The sequence below is a fragment of the Vitis riparia genome, chromosome 12, assembly GCF_004353265.1.
Source record: "Vitis riparia cultivar Riparia Gloire de Montpellier isolate 1030 chromosome 12, EGFV_Vit.rip_1.0, whole genome shotgun sequence".
NCBI lineage: Eukaryota > Viridiplantae > Streptophyta > Magnoliopsida > Vitales > Vitaceae > Vitis > Vitis riparia.
In genome coordinates this window covers 3,257,204-3,284,105 of record NC_048442.1, presented here as the reverse complement: position 1 = coordinate 3,284,105, position 26,902 = coordinate 3,257,204, and the positions used below count along the sequence as shown (strand labels likewise).

The 26,902-nt window shown below is 33.9% G+C and overlaps 2 protein-coding genes across 2 annotated transcripts; one reads left to right on the top strand and one right to left on the bottom strand.

Annotated features, from left to right (window-relative positions):
• Window positions 1–5,307: 5,307 nt before the first annotated feature.
• On the top strand, window positions 5,308–19,617 carry LOC117927139 (ATP phosphoribosyltransferase 2, chloroplastic-like). The gene is made up of 11 exons (XM_034846554.1): window positions 5,308–5,662; window positions 7,278–7,337; window positions 10,002–10,115; window positions 12,556–12,621; window positions 12,709–12,816; window positions 12,929–13,012; window positions 17,875–17,976; window positions 18,120–18,233; window positions 18,309–18,389; window positions 18,595–18,714; window positions 19,240–19,617. The coding sequence occupies exons 1-11, from the start codon at window positions 5,435–5,437 to the stop codon at window positions 19,333–19,335; spliced, it is 1,173 nt and encodes a 390-aa protein (XP_034702445.1). The 5' UTR covers window positions 5,308–5,434; the 3' UTR covers window positions 19,336–19,617.
• Window positions 19,618–20,587: 970 nt separating this feature from the next.
• On the bottom strand, window positions 20,588–25,488 carry LOC117927330 (nifU-like protein 2, chloroplastic). The gene is made up of 4 exons (XM_034846816.1): window positions 25,286–25,488; window positions 25,070–25,163; window positions 23,805–24,115; window positions 20,588–21,009 (listed from the first exon to the last, which is right to left on the bottom strand). The coding sequence occupies exons 1-4, from the start codon at window positions 25,370–25,372 to the stop codon at window positions 20,821–20,823; spliced, it is 681 nt and encodes a 226-aa protein (XP_034702707.1). The 5' UTR covers window positions 25,373–25,488; the 3' UTR covers window positions 20,588–20,820.
• Window positions 25,489–26,902: the final 1,414 nt, after the last annotated feature.

Here is a 26,902-nt window from a genome sequence, read left to right as displayed (position 1 = left end):
TAATTATCTTCCCACAACCCTTGTTAGCCTTGATTCAAATTGCCCATGAATTATAGATTTTGGTGCAACAGATCACATGATCGGTTCTTCAAATCCATTTCCTTCTTATAGTCCTTGTGCAGGAAACAAAAAATAAATAAAAATAGTTAATGGATCACTTTGAACTATTATTGGAAAAGGATCTATTAAAATTTGCTCGCTTCTTACACTCTATAATGTTCCTCATATCCCTAATTTGTGTTGTAATTTATTATTTATTAATAAATTAACCTATTACTTAAAGTATCAAGCTAATTTTTTCTCATCTCAATGTGAATTTTAGGGTTTGAACTTGGAGAAGATGATTAGCAATGCTAGACTAAGTGGAGGACTTTATTTCTTTGAAAATAGAATCGAACTAAGTAGGCAAGATCAAAGTACTTGTTTTAAATTTGTTTTAATAATTAGTGAGAATAAAATAATATTATGACATTTTAAGTTAGGACATCCCAATTTTAAATATTTGAAACATCTATTTCCAAAGTTGTTTATTAATAAAGATCTATCTTTATTCAATTGTGAAATTTATGAATTTGCAATGCATCATAATGTATTTTTTTTCTTCACAACCCTATAAAGCCCCTAAACCTTTTTCGGGTTGATACTTTTTCAGGAAATTAAAAAGTGGATTATGACCTTATGAATGTTTCTTTGGTGTATTTGCTAAAAGAAAAGTCATAAAGTAGCAAAAGTGTCTAATTTTTTTTTCACAGAATGATAAAAACACAATTTCAAATAAATATTCAAAATTTTAAAATTGATAATGAAACAAAATAGTTTAATCAATTGTTGGGAAACTACTTTTTGAAAAATGACACAATACATCAAAGTTTTTATGTTGATACACCTTAACAAAATGAAGTGACAAAAAGAAAGAATAGACATCTTTTAAAAGTTGTTAGATCACTCATCTTTTCAACAAAATATCCTAAATACCTTGGAGTGAAACTATTTTAACCACCACCTATTTGATAAATAGGATGCCTAGCTACTAGGTTTTTAAAATATCAAACTCCTCTTGATTTTTTTCAACACATTTTTTTCTACTTCACAGATTTCCATGAATTTACCTTTGAAAATTTTTTATTTTATTGCATTTGTTCATATCTATAATCATAATTGTGGAAAATTTGATCCTAGAGCAACCAAATGCATATTTGTTGAATATCCTTCAACACAAAAATGGTATAAATGCTTCAATCTTCGTATCAAAAGAATGTTTGTAACAATGGATGCCATTTTTTTTTTTAACTTAAACCTTATTTTACTCATGATCATCCTCAGGAGGACAATAAAAGTGAAATTTTCTATGATATCCTGATAGGGGAGAAAGTTATTAGGGGTATAAATGTATGAGTTCCTTTTAACTTTAGGAATATGTTTTAAAAAAGTAAAATTTTCTATGATATCCTGATAGGGGATAAAGTTACTATGGTTATATATGTATGGGTTCCTTTTAATTTTATGGTTTTAAAACCATGAAAACCCCTTAGGCTTGAAGCAAACAATATCTACATGTTTAGGAGTAGGTCATTACAAATAGTATCAAAATAAATCATCAATCTTGGTGTAGAGGGTTGTTTGGCCCCGTGAGGGGTGTTTGGCTATTTGACCCCACAATCTCATGAAACACAATAAAGATACTGTATTTGCATGGGAAGTGATTGTGATATCCCACATTGGATATGGAAAAAAATTATTGGATTATATATATATATATAAGTTTCCTTTAACCTCGTAGATATATTTTAAAGTTGTGAAGGCTACTTGGTCCAAAACAGACAGTATCTACACAATTGAGAGTGTGTCATTACAATCTCATTCCTAATAAGGTGTTTAAGTTATACCAATCACTGTTACAACCACCGTTAGTTCAACAACAATAGGTCATTACAAATGGTATCAAAATCGATTCTTGACCCTAGTGTAGGGGGTTGTTTGGCCCTGTGAGGTGTGCATGCTTGTTTAGCACCACAATTCCATAGGACACAACAAGGACATTATATTTGCATGAGGGGTGATTGTAATATCTCATATCGAATAAGGAAAAAAGTTACTACGCTATATATGTATGAGCTCCCCTTAACCTTGTAAACACTTTTTAAAGTTGTAATGGTCATTTGAGCCCAAAACAAATAATATCTACACAATTGAGAGTGAGTCGTTATAATTTCATTCATAACAAGATGTTTAAGTTAGATCAATCACTGTTTCAGCCACCATTAGTTCAACAACAATATGAAACTCCAACAAAATTCCTAGAACAATCTTTAAAAAAAAGAAAAAGAAAAAAAGAAAAAAGAAAAACAACCGCCTATCTTTGATAAGTCTATTAGGTGTAACCAAACTCTAGAAACAAACGAGTTAGTTATTGAAAATTTTAAATAACCTACCTTAATGCCGACACATAATCAGGACCATGAAAATACTGAATTTAGTAAAAATACAAGTAAAAACAATCAAGAGTTTCGTATCCACTCAAGGATAAATCATATTCAAATGATAGAAGAACCTACTTTATATCAAGGCCATGAATCTATTTTGAGAACAGATTTAATCTCACCACTTGAGAAATATAGGTCTCCATCTAAACCATGTTTTTTTTTCCAATATTAAACATGTAAAGTCTTTTAGTGATCTTGATGTCCCTGTTACATTTCAAAAAGGTATTAGATGTTGTATTCAACATCCTATATCCAATTTTGTGTCTTATAAGAATTTGTCATCTTCCATTGTCGCCTTTCAACTTTCTAGTGTAGAAATTTCGAAGAATATATATGATGCTCTAAAAATTATAGAGTGGAAAGAAGTTGTTCCTATGGAAATGAGAGCCTTTGAGAAAAATAAAACCTAAGAAGTGATAACTTTACCTAAAGAGTAGACTCCTACTATTGGCTACGAGTGAGTATTCACTGTCAAATATAACTTTGATGGCTTTTTACAAAAGTATAAGACACACCTTGCTACTAAGAGATTTACATAAACATATGAGATTGATATGAATGGCAACAAGGTGAGTTTGGGATGAGGCACCCACACCCCATTCTCATCCCACTTATACAATTTTTTCTCGTCTTGGTCCCAAAACCAGAGCAAGGTCGATGGATGTGTTCTCATCCCTGTTTACAAAAAAGAACAGCAATCCCATCCTGCCTTGTCCTGCTCTGAATTTGTGTTATGTTGAATTAGGGTTCTAATACAGAATTGTATACCAAAAACAATTGTATAACAAGTAAAACAAATATGTAAATCTTATGGCCAACAAACAAAAAACATAGATAATAATTCATTTTGTGCATTTCGCTTAAACAATTCCATAATACATTCTTTGTTTTATAAAGACTAATTCCAAACTAGACCATTCCACGTAAATATCAAAATACCCCAGAATCTATTACATAAATTTGAAAAAAAAAATGGAATTGTCATCCAAATACCAAAAGCATTTGTGGTATCATCTTTTCCAAGTGTTGTGTCAATCAGTATGCAACTTTAATATACAAAAATTTTAATTTTTAATAAAAGTTAGAGAAAATTAATATATATATATATATATATATATTATTTTTTGTTTTATATAAATAAAAAATTAAATTTTTTAACAAAGTAAAATCTTAGAACCACAACTAAATTTTTATCTTTTCTAATTAAAAATATTAAACATTTTAATAAATAAAAAAAGTTAAAAATCATGTTCAAGTTAAATCCATAAGCAAAAAATTAAAACCATAATCATTTACTCTAATTTCCACATGACAATTTAGTTTTTTTTTTTTAAATATAAACAATCTAATAAGATTTATAAACTAAATAAATATTTTATTTAGAAGAAATATAGAAAACCTTATATCCTAAATTTCTAAACCTATTCATTATGAATTTATTTTTATATTAGATTTATTCTTATTAATTACTTATTGTATATTGTTATTTTATGTTTAAAATATTTATAAATAATTAAAATCAATAAATATGAAAAGATGAAATATCAAGAAAAAAATTGAAATTAAAAAGATTTTATGAAGCTAACACATTAAAAGAAATGCAAAAAGTTGGACATGTTACGGAAGAGGGAAAAAAAAACTGTGATAGTCACCTATAAGATGAAAGGAGGGTTATAGGTGAAACTATAATGATTTTCCCTATTACAATTTTTGAAGATTATTTTCCCCAAAATACATATATTATGAAAGCTAAAAGTCAAACTTTTCAAAAATATTATTTTCTTGGATCCCTTCTTCTTCTTCTTCTTCTTCTTCTTATTATTATTATTATTATTATTATTATTATTATTATTATTATTATAAATCTCATTTATTTGTATATTTACTCAACAATCAAAATTGAGTAAAATATGTTTTTGAAAAAAAAAAATAGATGTTTAATAAAATGTAGGAAACATTTTTAAAATTTTAAAACATCACTTATAGTATTAGAAAATCACATCATATACGTATAGTCTATTTAGGAGTAATTCTATGGAGTGCTTTTAGTCTAAAATATGTTTTTGAAAAAAAAATATTTAATAAAATGTAGGAAACATTTTTAAAACTTTGAAATATCACTTATAATATTGTTTTAGATAAACACTTTAAGTGATTCTTCTAAAACGATTATTAGAGCTCGTTTGATAGACACTTATATCTAACACTTCAAAATTTTTATCATTTAATTTAAAAGTGTGTTTGATTGTGATTTTTAGAAGCATTTTTAATTTTTTTAATATTTGAAAGATTCTTTTTTTCAAATTTTAGAAAAATTAGAAGTATTTTCTAAAATCACTACCAAATGAACTCTCTCGTTTGGTAGTGATTTTAGTAAACGCTTCTAATATTTTTAACACTTAAAAAATGTTATAATTTACAACCCGTTTAATTATGATTTTAGAAAATATTTTTTACATTTTTAATACTTAAAATTTTTTATTTATAAACATTTTTTACAATTATTGTTAAATATACTCTGTTCAAAAAGATTATAAACATTTTTTAAAATTAGGTGAAATGTAATTTTGAACGTGTTTGGTAATAATTTTAAAAAATGTTTTTAATCATTTTTAATAATTAAATAATAAAAAATTTAAAGTATTAAAAATATTAGAAATGATATGTTAAATATAAAAAAGAATAAAAGCGTTTTCTAAATTCAAAGCTAAACATTAGGACAGCCGCTTTAAATAAAGAAGTGTAAAAGGGCCTAAGTGAGCCCAATGGGCTCTCATCCAATAGAAGACCCAAAACAAGAAAAACAGAAAATCTGAAAGAGGTGAGCCGCCATTCTTACTCAACTGCGGCGGCGGCCTGTACATTCACATTCAGCTTTACGCACATTCTCTCAATAAATTTCTCCCCCAAATTCCAAAGAGAGAAGTAGGGTACGGTATTCTACGCTCACCATGTCCATGTTTCTCCAGCAATGCCCTTCTCTCTTCACCTTCCCTTCCTCTTCTCCCTCCTTTTCTGCTCAGATTTCTGTGAAATCGACGGTCTTCTGTTGCCTGTCGCCTTCCCCGGTCACCGTCGTTAATGGTAACACGGAGCGGAGGAGTTCTGAGAGAAATGAGATTCGTCTTGGCTTGCCCAGTAAAGGGCGCATGGCTACTGACACTCTGGATCTTCTCAAGGTAGTTTCTTTCCCTCTTGCTCTGTTTGGCTGCCGGAAAGTGATGGAAAATTTAGGTTTTTGAATAGGAGTTGGACTGTTCGGGTTAGGAGTGGGGCGCTTTTGGTGGGGCTTTTATTTCATGAAAATGGTATAAGATGTGACATTGGGAATTTTCTCAAGGGACTCTTTCTCATATTTTTCTGCTTAACTGCGGGGGAATTTTTGGGAAAGTGAAAGAAAGCTTGGGGTTTTGAATAATTTGAATGTTTGGTTTGGGAGTGAGGTGGGTTTTTGGTTTCATGAAAAATTAAAATGATATAAGATGTGACATTTGGAATTTTGCCAAGGTATTTTATTCCAAATTCTCGCCAGTTTGACTGCGAAGACAGTGTGGAGAAAAGAGAGTAAGTTTAGCTTTTTGAATGGAAATCTAGACTTTTTGGTTTGGGGGCGACGTAGGTATTGGTTCCATGAGAACTGGAGGCGATAGAAGAAGTGTGATTGAGAAAGGTACTTTTACTTTAGCTTTCTTTTGTTCTGTTGCCCAGTGTGGGAAAGTAAACGAAGTTTTGATTTCTGAATAGGAATTTGGCATTTAGGCTTGGGTTGATGCATTTTTTCTGTGTCATGCGGAATCAAAATGGTGTATGATGTGTGATTGAGAATCTTCTTGATGTATTTTATTCGGTTTTTTGGCTGTTTGGCCGTAAGAAAGTGTAGCAAAAGAGGGCGAAGTTTGGAGTTTTGGAATTCCTTACCCTTAGGAGTGAAGTGGTTTTTTGTTTCATTAGAAATCAAAATGATATAAGATGTGTTGAGAATCTTCTGGAGTTATTTTTACTCAGTTTTCAAATGCTTGATTGTTGTGGAATTGCATGAAAATGAAAGTTAAGAGTTTGGAATATGAATTGGACTATTAAGCTTGGGATTCAGGTGGGCTTTTCATACTAACAAAATAAGATGCGAATCTGAGAATCTCTTAATGCATTTTTGAACAGGAATGACAATTTGGGTTAGGGCGATTTTGGTTTTGCTTTCCATAAGTCAAAAGGATAAAAGACTTGAGATTGGGAATTTTACTTCACTTTATTTTTCATTTTCTTAGTTTTTTCAGCAATCTAATGGAGGTCTATTAATCTTTTCTGCGAGTTTCCAAATTTCAATTGGTTGACGTCTGATTGGATGGTCTTTGGAAATTTAATGGCTCCATTCAGTATTTTAATATCAGTACAATTTGGAATTCAATTTCAGTTTGATATTGAAGCCCTGGAAAATATAGGAAAATGGAAGAAAATTTGTAGGTTTGAACCTTAACTGTGGCTCAATTTGACTGTTTAGCTTAAGCATGATGTGGGTCTTCCATTTGCTAAGAAATCAAAATGATATGATGGTGGTATGAGAAGATCCCTCAGTTCTCTCTGCAACCAAATGAAAGTTTTGCCCCTGGTTTCCAAGTTTGAATTGGTTAAGGGTCTATTTGGATGCCTAATGGGAATGGAATGACTCCATTGAGTTTGTTACATATCAGCACAATGGAGCTGTTCAATTTCCACCAGAAATTGAAACCTTGACAAACATGCATATGCTCCATTTTTCATGTTCACATTTTGATTTTTCATATTCTTCTTTCATAGGACTGTCAACTTTCAGTCAGGCAGGTGAATCCTCGACAATATGTTGCAGAAATTCCACAGGTGTGTGTGCTTATTCCTTTCGGATCTGCTGGTTTCATTATGAATTGAAAGATGTAGTTTCTTATTTCCATTAACTAATGAAGCCTTTTGTCTGGCATACCATTTCAAGTTCATCCGGTTTTTTTTTTTTCAATGTATCATTGATTGTATGGACGTTTTGGTCACATGTAGATGTCCATTGTATTTTGTGTTAGAAATAACAGGTCTTATACATGCATTAACGGCTTGCATATAGGTAACTTAGGTCAGTGGATATGACAGATCTTATAGACGGATTCTGAAATTATGTGTATGGGTCACTTAGGTTATTGGATATGTCTCTTAAAAGCCTCATTTCAACCTAACGTAACATTCAATTTCCACTGGGAATGTGCAAAAGAGAGTTGTTATGGAACTTGCACTCGCTTCTGTTTTTGTCATGAGTTACTTCTACATTTAATAATCTTGCATGATTAACTATCTAAATCTTTGCTATTGTAGAAAGTGAAGGCCTCTTTGTTCTTGTGAATCTGTGATTTTCTCTCCCATACCAACTACTATGTAAAGTATCAGATAGTGGCCTAACTCATCCACTCATAACTTGTAATGCAGTTTGATGAAAATGTAAAACTGTGAAAGGAAATTTTGATGTCAAAATCTCTGTAAATTGGGTGTTACCAAAACAACCATATCTGGCACAAATTGAAAGAAGTCTGCGGGAGTTATTCCCTTTAACAGTCAATCCTCCACACTTTTTTGTTAAATAGTATTAGTGGTAATTTTCTATTTGATTGCATATTGTACATGCCATCCTCCTTTTAATCCAAGTATGAAATGAAGAACTCAAAATTAAAGGCAAAACAGTTTTAGTTTGCCCTTGCAGATACTGTCTGCTGGGGTTTCTTAGTTATTATTTATAGGTTTTACTCCAATTTCACTGCCTTTTTAACAGATAGATAAAAATTCTTTTCTTCCTCCTGATGGAGTAATTCATGTCAATGTATGCTTAACTACAAAAAGGTAAATTTAATAACATGAAGATTTTCATAGGCTTGTTGAAAACCTTCAAAATCATTCATATGATATGATGTCTACAATAAGTTGCTCAGAGTCAGACTGTTAAGATCCTCAGGTTTTTTTTCCTGTTCTATTCTGGAATGTTTGAATCTGTACCTGTTATGAGGATGTTCCCTACTATTCATAGCTGAGCTTCAATGGTGTCTTTTCTAATTTTCTGAAATGGGTGGGACCGAGCATACCCACCACTGCCCATGCAGTCCAAGTAAGGATTAAACTGTTAAGATTCTCAGCTTTTTCTTATGGCTCTATTCTGGAATGTTTGAATCTGTACTGTTACAAGGACATTCCCACCTATTTATCTCTAAGCTTCGGTGGCATCTTTTCCAATTTTCTGAAAGGGGCAGGACTAAGTATACCCACCTCTGCCCATGCAGTCCAACTACAGATTAAACTTGTTTCCTGATATAGAGCCCTTAGGTTTGTTTTAAGAGGAATTGCAACATCATAGATGTGGGACTTTTTTACGAAATGCACTAAACTTTTAACCTTGTTAGCTTATTATTAATTAATTGGGTTAGCTCTTTGAAACATCCCGTTGGAGGAGGCTGTAGTGGGTCAAGTAAGAGTGTTAACATGCTTTATGACTAGTTAGCATATGACTGATGCACAAATAGTATATCTCAAGACATGGATAGTGATTTCAATTGTTTCCAGTGCTAGAGATTCCTTCAGTTCCACTATGGAGAGGTTTTGGCAGCAGTATTCACGTCTTTGTTGCATTTTTTAATCAGGTTAGTTTGGTGCTCTGCGGATGGCAAATCATTCATTTTTGTGGGCTTACTTAGTGAACCTAGATGTCCTTCCAACCCTGAGGCTTTGTTCTCTGCAGCAGACAACTGCAGCCAAATCTGAGTAATATTTTCAGCATTGTCTGGCATATTCATGGAAAGAATGTGCTGTTTCACTCCATGCCATGTTTCTGGTTGCTGATCTTGCTATGGAAGTTCTCATGGCATGCCTCAAAATAATTCAACTGATTTCTCTGCCAACTTTCTTGTCAATGTTTAGCCATGGTAGTCGGCCCTTATCTGGGGAATGAGCTATATTGTGTCAGTTATTGGTTTTTATTGACAATGTTTATTGTTCAAGACTATATCTGGCTATTCTTGAGTAGTTTGGGATTTGTTTTACTATTGTCAATGGCCCTAAGTCACTACCAGTGACAGATCTAACGCGTCACACTTGTCCTTATCATGTCATATTCATTGATCGTCAAATGCTTCCATTAAGAACTTTTATGCGATCAGCATTTTCACTTAATAACAACATGCAGGGTGAAAATGTTCTTTTTTTAGATATGATTTTTCCTTTATTAGTGATTATCTTTATATCTCTCTCTGGTGGATTCTGTAGCTATATCTTATTCTCCAACTTTCCAAGGTGCAACATGAATAGCCAATTTCATGGTGTTTTGATGTAATAAATCTGAACTTGAACAGGGCTTTCATTATGCTGTATATTATTTTGATCTGATGCCATCCTATGCCAGCGTCTTACATGATCTGAATATTCTTTTCGTTTTAATACTTATAGACATGCTAATGCATACATCTCATAATAGTTTGATATGGATTGTTTATTTGTTCCCTACATGTTTTGCTGCAGCTCTCCAACATGGAAGTCTGGTTTCAGCGGCCAAAAGACATTGTTAGAAAATTGTTGTCTGGAGATCTAGACCTTGGCATTGTTGGTCTTGATACAGTCACTGAATATGGACAGGTAAGCCTTAAGGTATAGGTTGTTATTGGGGTGCATACGGGATCTTTGGATTTCATTTTGAAATTTAGTGCCTACTAAAATTTTCTCTCTTTTATAGTTGATCTTATTGATTTATGTCTTTTAGTATAGTTTCTTCTTTAAGTCTCTAGGACCCCCACCACTTTCTCTCCTTTTTCTTTTCTCTTCTCTTTATGACTTAATTGACCTATTTATTCAAAATAAAATTTTAAATGAGTCAAATATGGGTTAAATGGGTTATGGTCATAATTAGGTTAATCAACACAATAATTGAATAAGTCAATTTGGGTTAAATTCATGTAATACAAGTTGACCCAAAACATCTAATTTGTTCAACGGATTATATAGGTCAACATGAATTTGACCCAAACACAATTATATTCAACCAAAACCCTCAAAAAACATGTTGGGTTTGCCAATTATATCAAACTTTGTCACCCTTAAATTTAATAGTTAAGGCTTCATTAACAAAAATCCAAAGGAGGAGAAAGAGTAAAACTAGTCATAGATTGCATCTATGTCCTCTGAACACCCTAAAAATCCTGCATTCCTCCCTCCCTCCCATATGGTCCAAATTTTGGTGAGGCTAGAAATACACTATAGAATCCTCCCTACCTTTGGGAAGTCCCCTAAAACAGCTAAAGAAATTGATCAACTTTTGTGTCAAACTTCTGGGTAAGACACAATCCTATATAGCAAGGCTGAACAACATAAGCTGCAAATTTAAAGCTACTGGCCAGCATCAACTAATTCTCCACTCCCCCTGCTCAAGACAAACCACTTCAACTAGAGTTGGATAAATCCAATACTACAATATGAATGGAAATTTCTATTGAAACCTACAATTTATTCTGCACAGTTGGTTAGGTATTTATACAGCAATATATAACTGAGTGAGGTTGTTGAGATGGGAGATTGGAAAGTGAGGAAAGGATATAGAAATGTCTACATTAATGAGGAAAGGATATATAACTGAGTGAGGTTGTTGAGATTCAAAGACTTAAGTCTTCTTTTGTTTATTTTCTTTGGTCGGAGACGAAGAGGTCTATAAAAGATGGTCCCTCGACCTTAGTTGATTTTGTTGGTTGGGTGGCTTCCCGTTAAGGGTGTGGGTTGGGATGCTCTTCGGGCCTTGGCATTCTGCTAGGGAGCGAGGGGCGTTTTTCTTTTTTCTTTTCTCTTTCTTGTATTTTTAGCCACTGCTTCGGTGGTTTTTTAATACAATCTCTTTATTTATCAAAAAAAATGAGGAAACAGGAGTAGCAAACACCAAAAATGGACGAGAAGTCAGTAAGATTTTTGGGTTATGAAAAATTAGTGTTGGCCTGCATGATATATGTGCACCTTTTAAATTATGAGAGAAGATGAGAGAAATTGAAAAGAAGTTGAGAGAATTTAAGATACGTGGCAAGTGAAAGTTAAAAAAATGTGGGAGAGGTTGGGAGATTCTGGAAAAGGAGTTGAAGAGATCAAGATTTTTGGGGTGATGGAAGTTGGATGCAGTTGAAAGCAATGATAATATGGTTTTTTTACAGTATGGCACGAAGATACAACCCCAAGATGGTGGACCATTATTTGTGGAAGGAGTTGAAGACTGTTCCATAATAGGATTATTTAATCTATTTCATGAAACTGGGACACCAAGGAGGGAAAAATTGATTTGTTCCTTTAACAATAGTAATAGATTAAGTGATTGATTCTACCAGTAGGAAGTGATTATTTGAGTTGAAGGTACTACAAAGATGAATAAAATACCACTGATTTGTTGGGATAGGGACAGGCTGATGGGATAATATGTACAGAAAGCTTTGCTTGTAGTGTCATCTTTTAACTGGTATTCTGTACTTCATGCTTTCAACTTTATTTGAAAATCGATAGTAAATTGAAAAGTTACACTGCCTGTGGCTCAGCTTTACTAGAAGATTTTCTTTTCTACACTTCTAGCTGTGTAACTGAAGTAGATAAGTTGATTCTCAAGGTTTGCGTTAGAGATGCATAAAGATCAAAATTAAGGAGAATTTTGTGGGATAATAACAGTAACAAGTTTGTTCTGATGTAGCAAATTCTTGTGTTACAGAATGAATATGCATGAATCTTTTACAGGCTTTGATGACCAAACCACAGAGCCTAGGTCTTAATCCTGATGAAATTTTGAGTGCAAAGCATCCATCATGTCTTTCCACTACCCTAGAAATCTTTGAATTAGAATGTGGATGTGTCAGGTATTGAGGTTGCTAAAAATCTTTATGTTACCTATGTTTTGTATTGAGTAGAAGAACTGCAGCCTCCTGGTGCTGATTACATTTGTTCTATTATATCCGGAAGTCTTTCTAATTACATTTTTGTTTTTACTTTCCAGAATGCTTGAAATGCATTAACAGTATTAACATCAGAAGGTTTTCATTTGAACTACTTTTTTCAGGGGAATGATGATCTTATCATTGCTCATGATGCACTTGAGTACGGGGATTGCCGGTTATCCCTTGCAGTAAGTCATTAATATCTTTGTATACAGTCAAGTGTGGCCTCAGATATTGTTATTGCTGATACTTTTATTTTGTCATTCTTTTTTCAGATTCCCAAATATGGGATTTTTGAGAATATAAACTCACTGAAGGAACTAGCGCAAATGCCTCAATGGACTGTTCAGAAACCTCTCCGAGTTGCTACTGGTTTCACTTATGTATGTTACGTGTTTCAGTTTATTTTGTCACATTGCTATTCATTTTTATTTTTCTGTTAGGTTCTGGGTAAGAAGTTTCTATTTGGATTTAGTTTCTGTTGTTTGTGTACAGTTGGGTCCTAAATTTTTGAAAGAAAATGGACTGAAGCATGTGACCTTTTCAACTGCTGATGGAGCGCTGGAGGCGGCTCCTGCGGTGAGAATTTCCTCTTTAATGTAACGCCAAGGGACTTAAATTTCTGCATTTTCAAATAGAATTTGTTCACAACCATTTGATATTGTGTACTGTTCCTTAGCAAACACTCATAGCATATCATAACCCAGGCATAAAAGAATGAATTTGTTGTGAACTTTCAGAAGACTCGGAACATAAGTGCAACTGCCAATTTTGTAGTTGATTCTTCTTCTCATAATTATTATTATTCTTTCAGTATTTTCCTTCCTTTGTTATGCTAGTTCATTTTTTTTCTTTCTTTTCTTTTCCCCTCTCTTTTGTGCGTAGGTTGATAGTATTTTAAAATACTTTTTTTTTGAGATACTTAACTGAGGAAAGACTTAAATTGCACAGATGGATGGATTATTTGAGATGACAAGCTTCTCTTCCCTAATTTTTATTTTTATTTTTTAATCAGAAACAACATATGCAGTAAATTAAGGATACAGAAATACAAAAGATGGATGAAGAATCCTCCTAAAAAAACAATAAACTAATTAGAAAGTATGTTAAAAGCCTTCAAAGTACTAAGTAAACCTATACAACCATGAAGTACCACATGGGAATATACAAGCTTCTCTTCCCTAATTTGGAAGCAGAATTTTATTAAATGGAAAGAGGAAGGAAATATAAAAATGGGATTCAATGGAAAAGAGATCTATTTTCAAAGGGAAGAGATATATTCAATGGACAAGCTTCTCTATCTTTCATGCCTTTTTTTTTTTTCTTTTTCTGTCTACTGTTTTGTTAAATAATGAGTTATAGGAATTACAGAATCTGACCGTTTTAAGAAGTGACACTTACTTTTATTTTTGGATTTAGTTTCTGAATACTCAAATCTTCTGTCACTATTAAGTCTTGCCTTTTTATAGGCAAAGATCATATATATCAAAAGTTTATCAATCAAAGCACTAATGCCTCTTTCATAGTTTTGTTACCCATAAAAAGCTTTTTTTTTTGTTTTTTTGATCAAAAACGAAGAAAAGTATATTAATAGAGGAAAAGAAACAGGAGAAAGAAGAGATACAAGAGAAAGATAATAGGTCCTTCCCACAAAACAAAAACTGAACAAAAGAGAAAACACTCAACTAAAGAAAACTAAAAACACAGAAAAACCCCAACACTCTCAAGGCTATTAGCTTGATCACTAGGCTATACAAGATAATAGTCAAAGTGCTATCAGAGCGTCTAAGAGGGGTATTGCATGAAACTATCCATTCTACTCAAGGCGCTTTTGTTCAAGGGAGACAAATATTGGATGCGGTTCTCATAACCAATGAGATAGTGGATGAGAAAAGACGATCAGGGGAGGAAGGAGTCGTCTTCAAAATTGACTTTGAAAAGGCTTACGACCATGTGAGTTGGGATTTTTTGGATCATGTGTTGAAGAAGAAGGGGTTTAGTCCTAGATGGAGGAAATGGATGAGTGGTTGTTTGTCCACGGTATCTTATGCAGTCTTAGTGAATGGAAATGCTAAAGGGTGGGTCAAGGCATCTAGAAGCTTAAGACAAGGCGACCCTTTATCCCCCTTTTTTGTTTACTTTAGTCGCAGATGTTATTGAGAGCAGAGGAAAGAAATTCGTTGAAGAGTTTCAAGGTGGGTAGGAACAAAACTAAAGTGTCCTATTTGCAATTTGCAGATGATACCATTTTCTTTTCTAACTTTAAGGAGGAAGAATTGCACTCTCAAGAGTCTATTGTTAGTGTTTGGGCATATTTCTGGGCTTAAGGTTAACCTTGACAAGAGTAATATTTATGGCATCAATCTTGATCAGAATCATCTTTCTAGGTTGGCCGAGTTGCTTGATTGCAAGGCTTCTGGTTGGCCTATACTCTATCTGGGTCTTCCTTTGGGAGGGAATCCCAAGGCTTGTGGCTTTTGGGATCCAGTGATTGAGAGGATCTCGAGAAGATTAAATGGATCGCAAAAGGCTTATTTATCTTTTGAAGGTAGGATAACTCTTATTCAATCTTGCCTCACCCACATGCCCTGCTACTTCCTTTCCTTGTTTAAGATACCCACTTCAGTGGGTGCAAAAATTGAGAGATTGCAAAGGGATTTTTTATGATCAGGGGTTGGGGAAGGTAAAAGAGATCATCTAGTTAGTTGGGATGTAGTGTGTAATCCGAAGGCAAAAGGGGGATTGGGATTTGGGAAGATTTCTCTAAGGAATCTCACTCTCTTAAGGAAATGGTTGTGGAGGTACCCTAGAGAGGGTTCAGCTCTATGGCATCAGGTTATTTTAAGCATTTATGGATCACACTCTAATGGTTGGGATGCTAACACTTTAGTCAGATGGTCACATCGTTGTCCTTGAAGGCTATTGCACAAGTCTTTTAGGAATTTTCCAAGTTTACTCAGTTTGTGGTAGGAGATGGGGAAAGAATTCGATTCTGGGAAGATTTGTGGTGTGGGGACCAACCTTTGGGATCCCAATATCCAAGACTATTTAGAGTAGTCTCGGATAAAAATATTCTTATTTCTTCAATTCTTGGTTCTACTCGTCCTTTCTCTTGGAACTTTAATTTCTGCTATAACTTTTCCGATTCTGAGATAGAAGATTTAGAAGGCCTCATGTAGTCACTTGATGGTTTGCATCTATCACCTTCGGTTTCAGATGCAAGATCCTGGTCTTTATTTTTTTCAAGGCTTTTTTCAATCAAATATTTCTTTCTAGCCTTATTCCAATTTTCTGGTTTTCTTCCAGTTTTCCTTACTAAGTTCGTTTGGAATTATCAAGTCCCTTTCAAAGTCAAGTCCTTTGTCTGGTTAGTGGCACACAAGAAGGTAAATACTAATGACTTGCTACAATTGAGAAGACCCTACAAAGCTCTTAGTCCTGATATTTGTAAATTGTGCATGAAGCATGGAAAATCAGCAGATCATCTTTTCCTACATTGCTCTTTGACGATGGGTTTGTGGCACAGATTATTTCAGTTAACCAAGATGGATTGGGTTCCCTCGAGGAGGATTTTCGACATGTTGTCCATCAATTATAATGGTTTTGGTTTATCTATGAGAGGGATAGTTTTGTGGCAAGCTGCGAGCATCGTTTTAATTTGGGTTGTGTGGCGGGAAAGAAATGCGAGGATTTTTTAGGATAAAGCAAGGAATTCAAAGTATCTTTGGGATTCTATCCATTTCCTTGCTTCTCTTTGGGCTTTTTGTTCCAAGGTTTTTAAGGGGACTCCCCTTAATGTGTTACAACTTGATTGGATAGCGGTGTGCAATTCCAAAGGGTTGGTCTAATCTAGAGAGTTTGTATGTCTTTACTATGTATTTTCTTGTTTTTGTATTCTTGTAGGTTAGTTTTCTTTGGTGGGAGGATTCATCATCCTTCTCTTGTACTTCTTTTTTCTATCAATATATCCCTTTGTCGTTTCCTATCAAAAAAAAAATATATATATATATATATATATATATATCAAAAGTGCCTAACAGGGTGCCTAAAAGCATACATTGTGTACACAAATGTGCCAAAAGGCCAGACAAAGTGAGGAGAGATACAAAAGATAATTCTCTCTCCTTATTTAAAACTCAACCAAACAATGAAGTCCACCATGGACATTGAGGAATTTTTTTTGTACACTCTAACCTACTTCAAAAATCATATATAAAGGATTGCTTGATTGTTTGATCCTCTTTTTCAATGTTTTCAACAGCTCTCCTGTTCTTCTCCTTCAAAATGGTCTAAAATAAGTATAGATCAAACTCGTGTGTTAGGAAAAGTGGGTGACAAATAGACATGGGTAAAGCAGACATTAGACATGCTAGCTCCTCAAACTCTTCCTCTAAGAGTTTATGACAAAGATTGAAGTTCCAAGATATAGAGAAGGAGGAGGAAACTAACACCAAGGAAATAACAGAATTTTTTCAACCTCACTATTCTATAGACATTTGGAAATTATTCACTAAGGGATTTATCATCCAACCAGAGATCCTTTTAGCAGATTTTTGTACCATCTCCCACAAAATAACAAGTGAAACAAAGAAGTCTAAGGATGTTTGTGCAATAACCTTCCAAGGGCATTTATGTGGTCACCTAACAACACATTTGACCTCCCATCCATTAGAGTTTGACCCATAAATACTCAAAATGACCTTGTGCCATAAAGCATCATTCTCCTTAGGGAACCTCTACAACCACTTCCCTAGAAGGGCTCTATTCCTTAAAGATAACCTCCCAATGCCTCCTCCCCTTTCCTCTTAGGCTTGCACACCTGGTTCCACAAGGTGATTTCTCTTCCCTTTCCAAACCATGACTAGATAAAATCTCTCTGCAATCTCTCAATCTAGGAGGCTGCCATAATCAGGGCTTTGAACAAAGAAAGTGTAAGGGGATAAGTAACAAACATGACTGCACAAAAGTGATTCTGTCAGTTTCTAGGATCCATTTGTCCAACCGCCAACACTTCTGGAAATTCCCATGCCCTCTTGAAGAACTCTCTTTGCTTCTGAAATAAACTCAACTCAAATAGAACCAGAGATCCTCCCAACAAAGCCGGATGAATATTCCCTTTCAGACAGCCTTTATACCTAGTCCAAGCCTTTAAGGAAGCCAAAAAGGGGACCTCATCTGAGTAATCTCCCCATCTTACCCACTAGGCAGCATTTAAGAGACTTTCATCTTGTTGAAAGAATCCACACCCTCCAAACTGCAACCACATTTTTAATTTCTGTTTTTTGTGTTTTTATATACCATTTATTCTTCTTGGGTACTTGTTCATATCTTGGTTTGAGACCTCATTTTCAATGATGGCATCATCATTCTAGCTAGATAATTAGTGTTCATGCAATCTCCACACGATACTTACATGACCACTTGTCTTCTTGTTAACTTAGATGGGAATAGCTGATGCTATTTTGGATCTTGTGAGTAGTGGGACAACCCTCAGGGAAAACAACTTAAAAGAAATTGAAGGTGGAGTTGTCTTGGAAAGCCAGGTAAACATTCTTGGTACATGACTGACCTTGCAAGCTTTTGGTCTCATGTTCTTGAGAAATGCTATTTGATGAGGGTCTTTAGGTATCTGGTTTTACATTCTGCTTTCATCTGTTCTCATCGTACCCCAAATATTGTTCTTCAGGCTGTTCTTGTGGCAAGCAGGAAATCACTGATCCAGCGGAAAGGTGTTCTGGATACAACACATGAGATTCTTGAAAGATTGGAGGCACATTTAAGGGCAGTAGATCAGTTCACGGTGCGCATATATTTTTTTTTCTGCTATGAGTATTTTATACTACAGGCTGTGTCGTTTTCACACTTATCTTGGCAGGTAACTGCGAACATGAGAGGAAGTAGTGCGGAGGAAGTGGCTGAGCGGGTTTTGACCCAGCCATCATTATCTGGTTTGCAGGTCAGATTTAGAACCCTGGCAACAGCCTTTTATGTTTCCAGATCTAGAAACCTCGAGTCATCTTATCAAAAGGAAAAACTGAAAGAAAAAAAAAAAACCATAATTTTAGGTTGCAATATCACATTAAAAGATCTCAGTTCACTTTGTGCTTGGTATTTCTTAATTTCAAAGGGTACTCTAAATGCTTTCATGGTTATATGTGCAGGGACCAACTGTAAGTCCAGTCTTTTGCAAACGCGATGGGAGAGTGGCAGCAGATTACTATGCTATAGTCATATGTGTGCCCAAAAAGGCACTCTACAAGTCAGTTCAGCAGCTGAGAGCGGTAAGACACTCTTATTTTCCTCTAGCTTCTACCACTGTTATAGTATTAGTTACTGCAATGCCATAAAATGAGGCCTAGATAGTCTGTTTCTTTTGCTTTTGCTTTTCCATTTTATTTTTTTTATTTTTTTTTTATAAAGAAAGTGTTGGGAGCTTTGGACACAATTAAACTTTCTATACATGGGTTGAAACATCACATATAACCATGAATCTCTCTGGGCAAACATGCCAATTATATTTGTAGGCACCATTCCCTATTCACATGTCTTAACCATTACAACTGCCAATCAGTTTAAACCAATTTTTCAAGCTTTTGAAGGAAAAAATGATCTGGTTCAGATTTAATCAATTCCTGCAATATTAGTCATTTACTCGCAGGATATCATTATTTAGATTCTGAGTTCCAAGGATGGACTTGCATAGGGTCACACCCATATTCACACCCATCCAGTCCTGGGTTTCTCTATTTGTTGGATTAAGAAAAATTTTAACCACCCTGTGAACTTTATTGCATCCATATTTGCAGATTGGAGGCAGTGGAGTTCTAATTTCTCCACTGACATACATCTTCGATGAAGAAACGCCAAGGTGGCGTGAGCTTCTTTCAGAACTTGGGCTCTAAATCAATGCTGCAGATGCCCCAGGTGGTTTCTTGCATTTCTTTCCAGTATCAATGCCAAGAGTTTCTCAAGCATATACCAGTCAAAGCTGAACACGGTAATCAAAATTTCATCAGCAAGAGCTCAAAAACAGTGTAGTTACTTCTTTGTACTTATGTTCAAACCCCGGCAAAGTTTTGTATCTGATTGAAATTCCTATAGAATTGTTCCCACAACCCAATTAATTGCTACATATAAGGGCTTTCATAATATTTAATGTTTTATTCATGTTGTTTGAAGTTTCAGCACTCTCTTAACCTCTGTGTGTGTATGTGACTATAACGTTTGTAGTTTCAGGACTCTCTTTATGGTTTTTAGAGTCATTGAACTGAAATCTTTACATGTGTTAGGCTCTACATAAATTAACTTTTGAGAAGCCAATAACTCTTTTTTAAGTTCGGTTAGAGTTTTCGGGTTTTGCTAATTTTGTTTAAAGAGTTCACAGTTAAAAAAAGTGTAACATAAAATATAAGCAAATGCTAATTTTTGTAAAAGCTTTATTTTGGTTCATGTATGAAATTATTTTGCATTTAATAGAACTTTCACTAATTATGATTGACTTTAATTTCAAATTCTACCCCAAGTTAAAAAATGAAAAGCTATTCCAAACCAGATAGATTGAAATTGTGTTGCTTCCACCTTTTGAATGATTGGATTATAAGGAATTAAAAATAACTTTGGAAAGCAACTTTTTGTTGGGTGTGATACATATGGATGTATAACAAAAATTCATTGACCAGGAATCATGTGAGGAACTCTTTTTTCGGTTAGTTTTTGGATTTAAATTCTCCCTCTTTTCTGAATTTTTTTTTGGCATAATGACTAGCTTTTTACCTCTCTAAGTTTTTTCTTTCTTTTTTGCAGCTTTGTTTTCACTCTTTTTGTTTACTGTCTGTATATGTAAGGTGCAGCCCATGTTTTGACGTTTTATCGATTCAATTTGTCTTCGTCTATCAAAAAAAAAAAAGTGCTGCATTAATGCTACATTTCTCTGATAACCTTTTAACAAAGCCAAAGACCACCGTCCATCTTACAGGTCTCAATCCACACACAAACCTACGGTCCCATGCACTACAGCATCTAATGAAGCATGGTTCATCCTCTACAGCCAAAACTTTCAGCCTTTTCACACAAAAGATCAAGTTAATAAACCACATGGTCCATATTCTGTTATGTTGTTCAAAATGTAAATGGACGGCTGGTACTGAAGGAATGTGGCAAAATTAGAATGCTCAAATTGAAGTTTATTGGATTAAAATTTCCTTCCAAGTGAACCCTTCTAAAACATTACACCAAAAAATAAGAAACTTTCAGAACTGTGCCAACTTCATTGGAGCTGTACATGACATACCGCACTATCATACAGATGTTTTATGAAGTTTATATCAGTGATGATACTTAAAAGAGTAAGAGAGCAATCAAAAATGCCCAACCAATGAGTATGGGTGCTATAGAAGCTGAACTGCTGCAATGGCAGGAATTTTCTCCCTCAGTTTTTGTGTGACAGCCACCCGAACAGTCATTACCCCAGCCGCTGGACCTGTGATTCTGACTTTAGCTATTGGCTCATCGATTCCCACAAGTTCAAGAGATCCACCTGCTGCCCCAACAAGGTATGGCCTTATTTCCTCAAGCACCTGAAATGGTTTGCAAGTATGTTATCAGCTACCAATCTCAAAATTAAGCAAATGTGGGCAGACTATAAAACAAACAGTTCTAAGCAACAGTGTAGGGTTAATGTGTTGTACATGTATATTCTTGTGATCTTTAACAACCATATTATTGCTATCTGTTGGATTAATCCAGTACTTGTACCCTTTGGTGCTTACCTGCATATTTTATTTTGATACAGTATGGAAGAATTTTATCTTTTCATCTCATCTCTTATAACTAATTGAGCTAGAACTCTAAGACAAAGAAATGTCCAACACTTTTCAGGTATTCATATTCTTCTAACTGGTTGTTCTATCGCTCATATGGATACAAGTCTTATAGTAGGCATCATATTTGTTTCTTATGTAATAATTAAGTTCTCCAAATATATTTTTCAAAATCTATATACATTTATCATGAAAGAAAAATCATTTTTTCTTACAAGCTGACAACTAAACAGTCCTTGAATTTGTTAATCTTATGCAAACTTCATTACTTCATCAAAGTGAGGATTGGGTAGGCACAAAGACTGATCTAGAAGATTTCCTTCTGTAGGGCTAACTACGATTTAAGGGACAACAAGATTAGTTTGTGTTGCAAATACAGAAAGGAAATTATTGCATCTACATCTGCCATCATCTAAATGAGTATCAGGCATGGCTCAACCCAGTATTTTCATAATATCATGATTTTTTTAGCCATTTAGTGCCAAGTAACACCCATACCTAAATCATCTTTTAGCATAGAAAAAAGATGATAGAGCCAAACTCCTTAAGAGTTATAAAAAGGACAGACAACTGGAGCCGACAAAAAAAGGGAGAGAAGTGCAACCACAAAAATAAATAAATAAATAAATAAAATAGAAAGAAAGATTAAAGAACATATTCCTTCAACATTAGCTCAGAAACCTCCATCTATTCAAAAGCCTGGCTATTTGTTCTCTCCTAAGCATACTGGCACCTTTCCTCTTCTTGATAAACCTACTTTGCCAACTCATCATTCAAGGTCTCCCAAACATAATATACAATAAAGACCATAGATTCCAAGCCACGGAATAATAGATTAGTAAATGGTTAGTAGATGACTACTTTCTCTTGCACACGTTACACCAGTTCACAAGAGTTCATCCATTTCTCATCAGCTAATTTAACAGTTAAGATCTTCGATACAGCAGACCAAGTAAAAAAGAACCACTTTAGATGGAGGAGAAGACTTCCCTCTTCTGCAGTGAAGAAAAGTATTGTTCCCTCCAGAACTAAAGCCTCGAAAATAAGATTTAAAAGAAAGACCATCCCAGCAAACCTCAACAGACACAATCTTACTTACTTCTGTTGATCACAATATCAACAAGGTAAACAAAAAAAGAACCCTCCAACTCCAATTCCAAGTCACCAGATCTCCTAAGAAACCTAGGAACCGTCCTCCTCAATACTTCAGTAACATTCCATTATAAAATCCCCATACACTGCAATCCTGAAAATATCTGGAAAAAAGAGGATGATCATATCACAAGTATTCTAGCAAAACTTGACTCTTTGCCCATTCCCAACTTTAGAACTGGTCATTACCAAAACCAAACCACCCACTTCTGATGTTTGTCCAGAGCCCTTACATAATTGGTAAACACACCATACTCCATGTTTGATAACTAAAAAATTCACTCACTCTTACTACAACTACTACTACTTGTAGCACTTCCCTATTTTGCCAACCAAACTCATATCTTCATGCCACAACAGCCACAACAGCCACATCAGCCACATCCAATACTATCTTGACCACCCAAGGTCCATTAGTTCTTAATAAAAGAAGCTGTTACCATTCTAGCAGTTTGTGCAAGAGATCAATAGTAGCCTTGTAGAGGTACAACTTCCCTTGTTAGTTAGAGACTGATTAAAGCTTCTTTGAACCTCATGTTGAGGTTTTGCCATTAGAGCAGCTTCATGTGACGATCAGAAGAAGATTAAAACATCATTGTTTACCTGTTTCAACATGCAACTCTCCTATAGCTTCGTCCAAGTTCAGAGCTCTCTTTTGAGAGAAATTGGGCCATGGATTAACATAGAATCATAACAAACAAAATGGAGAATATTTTAGAATTGGAAGACAACTCCTGTTTTTTGGAGTTTATTTTATTTTATTTCATATGATTTTTATACTTGAGCAGTTTGAAAAAAATTCATACAGAATTTTCATAAGATATGAAGTAACTTTTGGAAAAGAGTTTTGAGTAGTGTCATTTATGCTACCTAGGTATAGCTGTTATGTTAGGATTCATTGGTATGTCCAAGGTTTAAAAAAAGCCCATAAAGGCCCAAATTTTAGTGGTAGTTTTGTTTCACCAAGAACCTAGTACCACTGATTTTGCCTAGAATACTTGGACTAATTTTGCATGATATTTTTCAGTTGTGGTCATCAAGTTCTTTTTGTCCTGCAACTAGGGCAGCAAGCTTCAAATTTTCTCTCTCTCAACCACTGACTTTCTCAGTTTTATCTGTGCAACTGAATTTGGAACGTTTTCAAGATCATTGACATGCATAAACTTCCTAACACTATCATGCTCTCTTCATTCATCAGACAAGCGAGTTTACAATATTATAGCCAAATAAAAGACAAAATCAAAATGCAACTTCTAACTTTGAACTAATATGTAAAAAAAAAATCATCCAGTTCATAAGATTTTTACTAAAGAAAAGCGAGGTGAAAACAGCCAGGGGATCTAAAACCTGCAATATTTGGAACAAAAACAATGGATAAACTACATGAGATGAATAATTACCTTCTCTATGTTTTCTTCATTCAGCTCAAGGCCAGTTTCTTCATCTGCTATTGGTTCCACAGCTACGATTTCAGGGATCTTTTCCATTAAACGGCGCTCAATGCCCATTTTCATTGTCATTACAGAACTTGGACAGGAGCCACATGCCCCTTGTAGCTTCAAACGTACAACGTTACCATCAATCTCATGTAATGCCACATTACCTCCATCTGAAATAAGATACGGTCGGATCTCATCTAATACACTTTCAACATTCTCTGCAGTTAGTGGCAATTCCACTGCTGAATCCGGGGTAGCAACAGCCTTGACAACTGGAAAAATAACAAAAAATAGAGGCGATATTTGAAAGACTTAATGAGAAATCACTTGAAAAGCTCACATAAAGGATTAACTATCCCATAAAAATTGAAACCAATTAAAGAGTTAAAAACACATATACAAAAGGTAAAGGGAAAAAAATTCAATACCCCAGTAACCTAAAACTTCGTAGACCAAATAACACAACTTCAAGATGCCAACAAAATGTCACAATCATAGTGTAACGCGAAACTTGTGGCTGAATTTGCCCAATGTTTTCAAATCCTTTAGTTATGACTTATACAATGCATTTCTGAAATTCTCATTAAACTAACGTAAAATTTACATAACATCTTCCTCAAACACATAATTTTAAAAGCATATTCATATAAGCAAGAAGTTTCTAGTTAAATATTTTAGATTTTTAAACATACCCGCTAAGTTCTTTTGCAAATGGAAGGCACTTTTAAGCTTCAAACCTCCTCTTCTATTCTCAAGTAAGAAAAAAAAAAGCTTCCAAACAATCAAAAAGATGTGTCAAACAGAGCCTAAAAAGCCTCAAACTTAACCTCAATTTCGTCGAAATAATTCAACCCACTTAACACTACTAAATTGAAATTTACAAAATCAAATTACTAGAAAATTTCCACACTCATAAAAAGCTATAGGATTTCCCTAACTCCACAAATCCCAAATCATACCACAATTGAAGAAACCGCCTTACTTTGTTTCCGGTATGACAATTACACCTGAATACAAATTCCTCCTCCCAAATTCTAATCTTTCATCGTTCTCCATTAAATTCACTCATTTCTTTTTCCCTTTTTTTTTAGGGTTATCAATTGAAAATTGAGCTAAATCTTTCGCAATGATTCCATAACTCAGCATCATAAATTCAATAAATTCAACAAAAATTAAGAAAACAAATTCAGAAACAGCTACGAATAACTCAAATACGAATCGACTACCTCGGCTACGTGTTCTAATAGGGTTCCGAATCCGCAGGGAACGCGACGAGGCCCGCCGCCGCAGATCACTCCCCCTCGTGAAGAAGCTCGGAATCTGCGAATTTTTTAGCGCAAAAAAGAATAACAAGTAAACAAATAAATAAAATGATTTCGAAATGAAATCATATCATTGTTTATTTTTATCAGAAATTTGTTGAATCATCGAAGAATCGAAACCTTGATGGGTGAGGACGAAGAGGAAGGCTCTAGGGCGTGTTTGGCTCTGCAGCAGTAGGACGGATTCGCCACCACCACGCCTTGCATCTCTCTCTCCCTCTTGCTATAGCGCTCTTAGAATGCTTTAATTTATTTGGGATGAAACAAACAGGGAAGAAGGGAGGAAGACTGCAAAAACTGTTGCTACGGACGAAACTATCAGTCTATCAGAGGTCCCACAACTGGAGTCGGTCGAGGCCCGATGGCAGGCTGGACTGGCAGCTGTGTTTTTATTTTTATTTTTATTTTTTATTTGAAAAAATAATAACCATAATTTGGAAGTTATTTAAAATATTTTAAAAAATGTTTTTTTTTGGGCTTACGTTTAAAAAGGTTATTGAAAGCTTTTTTTGTTTTTTTTTTCCCTTTAGAATATAGCATAATTTTACAATTTAGAAAAAATATTAAAAAAACATTTGCTAAAAACAAAATCTTATAATTTATTTTTAAAATAAGTTGTTTTTTATAACAAATTTATTCTAAAAAATAATTAAAAATAAAGAGAATATTTTTAAAAATATTTAAATAAGATTTTGTTTTCTAAAAATAATTGGTAATAATTTTTAAAAATTATCAAAAATTAGAAACCAATTTCCTCACGAGGTAGAACTTGGGAGAGTGAGAAAGAGCTTGAGAATTTGATAACTTGAACTCAAGAGTATTCTAAAAAATTCTCTCTTGCCTTTGTAATCTCTTTCAAAAATTCTAGTCCTTTATATTCATCACTTTGCTGTCAATAAGCTTGTATTCAACAACTCTCTGTAATCAAGGTATATTTTCAAATTCAAATATCTATGTTTTTATGATTAAATTTCTGTAATAAATTAGATAAAATTATATAGTAATTATTCCTATTTTTATACTTGAAGTTTATTAGACATAATTAATTTGTTGTGTGCATGAACTGTTATATGTCCTAGGTGCAAATGGTATCAAAGTCACGTTCTGTTTGAGAACTAAGCGGTGTTTGAGGCAAAAGGAGCGTAAGTCTCGTAGTATATTTTCAATAAATAATATTTTCATATTCAAATATCTGTGATTTTATGTTTAAATTTCTGTAATAAATTAAACAGAATTAGGCAGTAATTATTTATGTTTTTATACTTGGAGTTCATTAGACAAAATTAATTTGTTGTGTGCATAAATTGTTATATGTCTTGGGTGCAAATGGTATCAAAGCCACGTTCTTCTTGGTAACCGAGTGGTGTTATGAGTTGAAACAGTAATTAATCATTAATTTAGTCTTGACTTAGTTCCAATTGGTATCAACTTGTTAGAATCTTATTTTTATAAAGAAAATTTATAATTTTTTTTTAAGTCTATATTAGGATATATGGAGATCCATGGTCTTTGATTGCCCAACTATTGATTTGATAAAATCTTTTGGGCATATTTGATAATTTTAATATATGAATTTATATATTAAAATTGTTAGGTAATTTTTCCACATTGATTTTATTTATATTTGGATGAAATTGATTGCTCACAACTTAACTATTCATATCTTAGATTCAATCATTTTTGAAAACATCCACAAGAGTTCATAATGTTAGCTTTTTTCCTTATAATGTGTGGTCA